This window comes from Syngnathoides biaculeatus, chromosome 23, assembly GCF_019802595.1.
Source record: "Syngnathoides biaculeatus isolate LvHL_M chromosome 23, ASM1980259v1, whole genome shotgun sequence".
Lineage (NCBI taxonomy): Eukaryota > Metazoa > Chordata > Actinopteri > Syngnathiformes > Syngnathidae > Syngnathoides > Syngnathoides biaculeatus.
The window spans coordinates 4,502,036-4,511,744 of record NC_084662.1 but is presented as its reverse complement, the minus strand read 5'-3'; the positions used below and the strand labels follow the sequence as shown (position 1 = coordinate 4,511,744).

The following is a 9,709-nucleotide window of genomic DNA, read 5'->3' as shown; positions in this document are numbered from 1 at the left end:
GTGTTTTCTAAAAAAAAAAAGTAGCGTAGTTTTCAGACTAGAAGCCACTACCTTCTTTTAGCTCTGAGAACCTCGTGATATTTGTAACAATGCAGTTAAAATATCGGGGATGGGGTGTCGCGCCCAGCTATAGGTTTAAACGTACAACTGTACAACCTGTACAAACGTAATGGTTAAAACACGACCATTCATTATAATGCACTTGGGTTTGGGCATGCGCTGATGCTTCCAATGTATAAAAGAAGAAAGCTTTACCTTTAACACATGTAAAAGAAGACTTTACCTTCAGCGAGTGTAGAAGAAGAAGAATCTACCTCAATTGGGCACAGAAGAAGACAAAGCTACCTTGAGAATGCATAGAAGAATGCAGCACTAGTTTTTGGTGCACTCAAAGCAAAACGCACACGCACATACCCCAAATGTATCGTTTTCAATGTAATTAATTTTAAATCTTTCACAAAAACTGGCCTGATCTGAAAGTCATCCTTTTTCTGAGGATCTTCGTGGAGCAGTTTGGAAGAATCAACCATCACCAATTTCGAAAGGCTGGACTGCTACATAAGAACAGCACAAATTCAATGGTAACTCAAGATGAAAATGACAGCGAGACTGAAATGATGTGTGACAGAGTTTTTGAGGCTTTTCAACTCCGATACTAAACACAACAACTTTAGTGGTTTAAGTGAACAGGAGAAGGGGGAATAAAACTTCTCTGTTATGTTTGAGCCTTTTTACTGCCATGTTACAGGCACTGTTTGGAAACAAGATGTGTAATTAACATTTGCGGTTAAAGAACGTTATGACGAATGTTGTGGTGTTTGCAGTACAACAAACTCATTGGAAACAGCATTTAAAAATACAATATGTTTTTGTTTTTAGTGCCTATTTTTAAAATCATAAATTTTCTTGATTTTTCTTAACATCCCTAAAAGTAGGTTATCTCTTTGCCATAATTGAGAAATGCAGGTTCAAAGGTGCCAACAATTGATGACCACAGCACTAATACAATAAAACACTGCCTGTGTGGAGTTTGCATGTTCTGTCAATGTGGCTTTATTTTTCCGGGCACTCCAGGTCCCTAAAAACATCCCAATACATGCATGGTAGGTTGATTGAAGACTCCAAATTGCCCGTAGGTGTGAATGTGAGTGTGAATGGTGGTTTGTTTATATATGGCCTGCTGCTGGCTGGCAAACAGTTTAGGGTGTAGACCGCCTCTTACCCGAAGATAGTTGGGATAGGCTCCAGCATGCTCACAACCCGATTGAGGATAAGTGGAATGGAAGATGAAAATATTTTGTCATGAAAATCTATTTAAACAACAATCAAAGCATTTCAGTTTCATTTGTTTTTTTATTCTTTTGTGATGGTTATTGGGGGGAAGGTTTGCTGATTGGGAGGGGAAAATTGCTTAACCTACTCAAGAAACAAGATATTGTTTGTTGCCCTATGAAGGGCTTCTAAATTTGAAATACTGCAATGGTTATTTGATAATTTATGACTTGATTTAAATCATGAGTGAGTTATTTGACAAAAAATAAGGATGCTTATAAATCCTGAAGTCTTTTGGTTTAACTTTAATAAAAGTTAAAAAAAAAAAATCTATATCTTACACTGAGTGGGAATGGTTGTTCAGCTATCCGTGCCCCGCAATTGGCTGGCAACCATTCCAGGGTGTACCCTGCCTCCTGCCCGTTGACAGCTAGGATAGGCTCCAGCACTCCTGCGACCTTCGTGAGATTAACCGGCTAAGAAAATGGATGGTTGGATGGATATGTTACATTATTTCTTCAAAATTAAAAACAAAACAACCTAGCCTCTCTCAAAATGTATGCCTCGTACTATCATTTTACACAAAACTACCATCTATCAAAGACAGTGGAAAATAGAAGTATTGAGGTACTCACTAAGGGAAAATTAAGACTAAAAATGAAATTAGTAATGACATACATTAAGAATTGTATTAATTTAAGAAATAATGCATTAAATCACACTTTTACATTTCTGCCTTCCAGCTGACAAAATATTTCTCCATGTGCTGATTCCAAGCACATGGATAACACTGATGCAAAATATGTTGAGAGAATGTTAGACTTATGACATAATGGAAGATGTGAGACATTGCTTGACTAACAGAATGAAAATCCATCCATCCATTTTCTTTGCCACTTATCCTCACGAGGGTCATGGGGAGTGCTGGAGCCTATCCCAGCTGTCAACGGGCAGGAGGCAGGGTACACCCTGAACTGTTTGCCAGCCAATCGCGGGGAACATACAGACGAACAACCATTTACACACCTAGGGGCAATTTAGAGTGTCCAGTTAATGTTGCATGTTTTTGGGATGTGGGAGGAAACCGGAGTGCCCGGAGAAAACCCACGCAAGCATGGGGAGAACATGTAAATTCCACACAGGCGGGGCTGGGATCGAACTCGGGACCTCAGAACTATGAGGCCAACGCTTTACCAGCTGCTCCACCGTTCCCCCCAGAATGAAAATGTCTTCTTTTTCTTTTCTTTTTGACCTGCCCAGTGAATGTGTGAAGGAGAGCATGTTTGTCTGTAAGCTGTGCCAAAAAATGTTGCTTATCAAGCACTTTCAACCGACGTCACATAAATGCATTATATTTTTTGCAAGTGAGCACCAACACTGCTCATGTTAACATCAATATGTTTTACAATAAGCAACACGAGATACTTTCCTTGAAAACCGGCCTCAAAAGATAAATAAATAAATGTGGGTGCATTTTTATATTGTACCTGTGCCATTTTATAGAGTAACCCATAATTTTATGTCTCAACTCACAGTAAATTGTCTTGGAAAATAGACGCATGTACCAAGTGCTTATTGATAAGACATACATTTGCATGGAGTCAATAGACTGCAAATGTGATTGTCTCAAGTGTTCTTTTTGACATAAAACTAGGTTGCTGTCTATTTAGGAGTCTGAGCTGAAATGTATGATGTCTCAGTTTAAGTTGACAATTACTAAGGTGCATTTAATAAGGATGAGATTTATTCCTACTGGAAAAATACAGTTCAAGTTGAGGAAAAGGCTACTACAAACAAAATTACACATCCTGTTAATGTTTTATGTGCTAAAAAATTAAAGGGGTTGAGAGAGTTTTAACAGAGTAATTACAGTATATCATGAAAATAACCTCAGCTGATACCTTCATAAAAAGGACAGATGGCCAGTAAAAAAATAATTTGCTTTTAGATATATTTAATAAATACCTCTCCATTTACTTTCGGAAACTAAGTCTTGAAATGCTGAGTAAGATAATAGCCATAATGGGAACTCTAGTTAAATACAAACTATACAAAATGTGAAATAATGCAAATAGAAATAATATTTTCCGAGGGCAAACGATCGGCCACATAATAAATAAACTGCTAACATTTGTACTGTCACGCTCATACATCTGACATGAATGCAAATACAATGGACACTTCATTTTGACAATGAATTCATAAAATGAAGTTGAACTTAGCATCTTTTTTTGAACTGTCAACAGCAAAACATGATTTGGATAAAACATACAGTATGAAAGGGTGCCAAGGGAAGAGCTGCAACACTGCAAGTTAGGTGTGAGAGTATACTGTCACGTCCCATCGGAACGAGAGTAGGACCCAAATGCAGGACTCGGAAGATGCAAGGTAGTTCAAGGAGAAACGAGCAGGCAGTCCGGTGCAGCAGCGGTAGTTGGGACGTCGGGCGAAGAGAGCAGGTGAGCGGACAGGCAGGAGTCGGTACACAGGAGAACAATCAAAGCAGGCAGAAGTAACGAAGGAGTCAGGCTTACAAGGTTGGTCGGAGAACAGGCGAAGGTTCGGTACACACAGGTTTGATCAGGGATACCGGAGCACACGAACGGGACATGAAGATCAACGAACTGGCGGGGACTAATCGTCTTCGGGGTGATATAAATACACAGACTAATCAGCCCGCATGAGACGCAGGTGTGCGCCCCAATCAGCGCGCCCGTACAGCTCGTCGACCTCTGTGAGGAACCAAACGATGAAGCAGGAACCAGGCCGAGGCAGGCAACTGCTCTGGACGAGAACCTCCCACGCCGTGGTTGCGAGACGACCAGGGGTCGTCACCGAGGCTTGGTCAGGAGGCAGCCGTGGATTGGTCACCAACGAGGCCAGGTCTGGAAGTGGCTGGGCGCCCTCAGGAGCGAAGAGGATGATGGAGCGCAGGACCAGAGCCATGACCGCCACCATCACAGCCATCCCGAAGTCTCTCCAGCTCCAGGGTGGCTCCACAGAACTCCCCAGCTCCTCCTGGACAGGAACGTGAGAAGGCGGCGACACTATTGCCACCTCCTGGACAGCAACGTGAGAAGGTGGCGACACCATCGCCATCGCCACCTCCTGGACAGCAACGTGATGCGGCTGGGGAACTGTCACCACCTCCTGGACAGGAACGTGAGAAGGCGGAGGCAGCATCACCAACTCCACCTCCTCCTGGGAGGGAACGTGAGGCGGCTGGGGAACCGTCGCCACCTCCTGGACAGGAACGTGAGAAGGCAGCGTCAGTGTCACCGTCGCCACCTCCTGGACGGGAACGTATGGGCGTGCCCGTTGCCGACAGAGCAGGAACGGGGAGCGACCGCGGGCCGGTCGCCAACAGACCAGGAACGGGGAGCGACCGCGGGCCGGTCGCCAACAGAGCAGGAACGGGGAGCGACCGCAGGCCGGTCGCCGACAGAGCAGGAATGGGGAGCGACCGCGGGCCGGTCGCCGATGAAGCAGGAGTGTGGAGCGTCCGCGGGCCGGTCGCCAATGGTACTCCAGAGCACGGACGAGAAGCGGCTGTGGAGACGTCGCCACCTCCTGGACAGCAACATGAGGGGGCATCGGGTCGGTCCCCACTGCCACGTGTGTCATGATCCTGGATTCCAGCCAGGGCTGGGCGTGGCCGTCTAATCGGAAGGGTCACACCTGCGCCTCATGACCTCCGATTAGACCCAGTACATATAGGACCCGGGGGACGACAGAGACTCTGCTAGATCGTTGCCTCTCATGCCTCGTTCCCGCACTACCGTACTCCTGACGTCTACCTCCCGTGTACCGACCAACGCCTGTCTCCCGACCTACCCCGTAAGCCTGCCGTTACTGATCTTGCTGCTTGTTTGGACTGACTCCCTGGTAACCGACATTGGAACGAATAAAGGCTTATTCCGCACTGCTTACCTCTCACCTGAGTCGTGCATTTGGGTCCACCCCCGAGTCTCGTCCATGACAACGTGAGCTTGCAGTGCATCCGTTGAAACAGCAACGTGGGCGTGGCGCGGTGGCGAATCCGCTTCCAGGGCAACATGAACGAGAGTCGGCAGAGAGTCAGTCAAAACTGACACGTGGGTGTGTCTCGGGAGCGGGTCAGTTCCAACTCCCGCGTGAGCTCTGCTCGGAACAGCCAAAACCTCGACGTGGGAATGGCGAGGAGGCGGGTCAGTTTCCACAGCTACGTGTGCTTGGCGAGGTGGCGAGTCCATTCCCACTGCGACGTGCACCTGGCAAGGTGGCGAGTCTGTTCCCCCTGCGACGTGCACTTGGCAAGGTGGCAAGTCCGTTTCCACGGCAACGTGAACTTGAGTAAGCGGAGAGTCAGTCGAAACTGACACGTGGGCGTGTCTCGGGAGCGGGTCAGTTCCAACTGCCACGTGAACCTGCGTTAGCAGCGAGTCCGTCGCCGTTGCGACGTCAGCATAGCTCGGCTGGTTCGCCAATCCATGCCGGACATGGGACGTGAGAGCCGCCAATTCGGCGCTCTACCGCTCTATGTCCGACCGCATTTCACGGTAGAACGCCTCGTGATTTGGCGGTTCCTCCTCCCTCTGGGCAGGAAGCTTCGCCACCAGCTGCGGGTCTGCCGGTCTCACCATTGCCAGCGAGGAGTGGGAGGACGGTGTCTTAGTTGCCGTGCAGCGGACAGCACCGGGAAGCGCCCGGCCGGGGCGTCCCCTTTGGCCGCCACGCGGAGGTCCCGGGTAGATGGCCAAGCGCGTTCCCTCATACGGATTGGTGTACTTAAACCTACCAGGCGAAGACGCTCGGGTGCTGGAAACGCGGGGAGGTGAAACAAACTGACTGGGATGAAAGATCGGACGAGCAGATTCATAATCAGAATAATCGGCATCGTACTCCGACAGCCGGTCATACAAATCACGGTCCTCCTCATATTCCAAAAAGTCAGAGTCCAGAAGAATATGAGGAGCCGGACGGGTTGTGTTCGGGACGTATTCATACCTCGCTGGCGGAGCGTAAGACACGGAAGCGGAGGACATCAGGGAGCCTACCCGGATCGGACAGGCTTGGTCCTCTGGCAGACGGTCTACCTTGCGTCGGTCCCGGCGACACCGGATCTTTCCTGCTGGGTCCTGTGTTGGCAAGTTCGTTCTGCCACGTCCCATCGGAACGAGAGTAGGACCCAAATGCAGGACTCGTAAGATGCAAGGTAGTTCAAGGAGAAACATTTATTATATGCAGAGGTAGGGGATCGAGCAGGCAGTCCGGTGCAGCAGCGGTAGTTGGGACGTTGGGCGAAGAGAGCAGGTGAGCGGACAGGCAGGAGTCGGTACACAGGAGAACAATCAAAGCAGGCAGAAGTAACAAAGGAGTCGGGCTTACAAGGTTGGTCGGAGAACAGGCGAAGGTCGGTACGCACAGGTTTGATCAGGGATACCGGAGCACACGAACGGGACATGAAGATCAATGATCTGGCAGGGACCAATCGTCATCGGGGTGATATAAATACACAGACTAATCAGCCCGCATGAGACGCAGGTGTGCGCCCCAATCAGCGCACCCGCACAGCTCGTGCCGGAGCGGCAGGATCATGACAAATACTGTATATCATGGTGTAGGTGGGACTGCATTAAGGATCCTCCCTATTTGCTATAGTGATGGGCAGATTGACATATATGAGATCAGACCAGAGTCTCTGTGGACTTTGATGTTTGCAGATGACATTGCAATCGGAGGAGAGAAAGGGTGGAAGACAACCAACAGAGGTGGAGGTATGCACTGATGAGGAATAAAGGTCACTCCCTACAAAACAAAGTAGGTGGGTGACGGAGGGCAGTGAAAAGGTACAATGAAACAAAATTCTGTAAAAACAAACTGATAGGAACACAACAAACGGTAATACAGACACACATATAGATTCTGCATACAAGTGTGATAGGTAACACGAAAATAGGAAACTGTCAATGACGAATTCGTCTTTGGGTTATAATGTATTATATTATGTGGCTTCTCGGTCTTCCTCTGACTCCGGAAAGATCTTCCGCTAATATCAATGGTTTCTCCGTCGATATGCATGTAAATACCATTGAAATACCCCTCGCTGAAATACTTGAAGCCCTGCTGTCTGCTTTTCAACGATATTTCACTATTCGCTAAGAATGCGAGTGAGAAATCACCTAGTAAATCGGACAATTTCACTTTAGTCGTTTCTTCCTGCGCCGCCATTTTTGCTAATTGTTTGTCTGAGGTTAGCACACGTGGGGTGACGTAACTTCAGGAGGCGTGGTTAAGTGCCCTGTACTGAGGGGTCAATTTCTGCGTCGCCCTTTCCAGCCGTGTGGAGTTGTACAATTTTGTCTCTGATGTCTTTGGACAGCTCTTTGGTCTTGGCCATGTTACAAATTTGAGTCCTATTGATATATGGGGTCAACAGGTGTCTTTATGCAGCTAACGACCTCACACAGGTGCATCTGATTCAGGACAAGAGATGGAGTGGAGGTGGACTTTTAAAGGCGGACTAAAATGTCTTTGAGGTTCAGAATTCTAGCTGATAGACAGGTGTTCAAATACTTATTTGCAGGTGTATCACAATTAAATTGTTAAAAAAAATCAGTCGTGATTTCTGGAATTTTCTTTTTAGATTATCTCTCTCACAGTGGACATGTATCTACGATGAAAATTTCAGACCCCTCCATAATTTCTAAGTGGGAGAACTTGCAATATAGCAGGGTGTTCAAATACTTTTTTTCTTCACTGAAGCTGGATATCGTTCATCAAAATTGTACGTTCCCCAAACGCATCTGAGGAGCATTTTCTTCGTAACATTAACTTTTCCAAGCGCACGCTACTGACGACCAGCATTGCTTGTGGTGCAACATGGCGGCAGGGGTGTGTCAAGACAGGGATTAAGATAATGCGGCTATCTGATTGGTTATTATTGTACGAGTGATTGACAGGTCAGAAAGGTCCATTAACATTCTTCACTCGGAGAGTTCTGCTGGAGGTGTTTTTAGGAAGCAATGTTCAACCCGTAGCATCTGTGATTGTATGGGGCCATGTCAGTGCCAATGGCATGGGTAACTTACACATTCGTGAAGGCACCATTAACCCAAGTTACATACTGTCATGATCCTGCCGGTCTTCGATGCGGCACGCACCTGTCGTAATCAGCGGAGGCACACTCCTGTTCCTCATCACAAGTAATTACAACCCATACATATAGGGCTACGCGTATGGTCTGGCCCTTGCCAGATCGTTGTCTCATGTCACATTCCCGCAACACCCTGTTCATGTTCCTGCTTTCTGGTGTACCAACCCCCGCCTCCCTCCTGACCTGCCTCTTACACCAGCTGATTCTATTTCTGCTGCTCCCGTGGACTGCCTGCTGGTACTTTGACATTGGACTGAATAAAGACACTTCCCTAACTGCTCCTGTGATTCATGAGTCGTGCATTTGGCCCCAATCCCGTGTTCTGGTCGTGACACATTCAGGTTTTGGAGAAACGGGCTTTTCAGTGGCAGAACTCGAGCCTGAAACCAAGGAACATGACTCTGGAAACCAGGTACCATTTGAGCGGGATGTTTCTTCAGTCCAGGGTCATAGTCTGATGGTCTGGGGCAGCTTCTACCTCAGGACCTGGATGACTTGCTCAGATTGATGGAATCCTGAATTCTGATCTTTAACCCAAAATCCTGAAAACAAATGTTTGGCTATCAATTTTTGGCCTCAGACTGAAGAGGACGTCAAATCTGAATGGTGAGAAGGGGAAAAAAGGAAGAATAAGGTTTTGGAGAGGCCTTGTCAAATTTCAGGATATAATCCCGTTAAAGTGTTTTGGCATGACCTTAAAAATGTTAATTCTTGAAAACTCTCCAGTTCTGCAAGGAAGAGTGGGCCAAAATATCTCCACAGAGATCTGAAAGATTCACTGTCAGTTTTAGAAAATGCTTGATTTCAGTTGTTGCTGCTGAGGTTTGCCCAAACAGTTATTAAGATTAGGGGTTAATTACTTTTTGACACAGGGCTAGTCATCTTTTTCCATGTTAAATAAAACTACTGTTTCAAAACTGTAAAATAAAAAAACATTATTTTTAAATGTTTTCTTGGGTTATCTTTGTCTGATACTTACATTTGTTTGACGATCTCAAACAGTGGGGAAACAATGCAAAAAAAAAAAAAGAGTATTTGAGAAAGGGGCTAATATTTTACCCCATCTCTAGCATGCCTACCAGACGTAATATCAGATTACAAGGCAAGGCAATGATTGCACAGACAGAAATGGAAGGTGAAGGTCTTGAGTCCTTTTTCATCTGACTCCTTTTGGAGAAAAAAATTATAATAGTTGATTCCACACTAAAATCATATTTTTTAGTACGCTTACTCTGTGGAAAGTTATACATTTAAAGTATAGCCTTCATTTTGAAACTCACTAAATACCATATGCAGTCTTCA

The 9,709-nt window shown here is 46.4% G+C and overlaps 1 protein-coding gene across 2 annotated transcripts in view; it reads left to right on the top strand.

The window, feature by feature from the left end:
* The first annotated feature begins 378 nt into the window (after positions 1 to 378).
* katna1 (katanin p60 (ATPase containing) subunit A 1) overlaps positions 379 to 9,709 on the top strand; it is a 48,101-nt gene continuing 38,770 nt past the window's right edge. The window contains exon 1 of one of the 2 annotated variants that reach the window (XM_061812525.1): positions 379 to 581. In XM_061812525.1, the coding sequence (XP_061668509.1) occupies positions 579 to 581 (3 nt within the window). In that variant the 5' untranslated portion in view covers positions 379 to 578. The remainder of the gene's footprint in view (positions 582 to 9,709) is intronic. The other variant, XM_061812526.1, reaches the window with a different exon arrangement.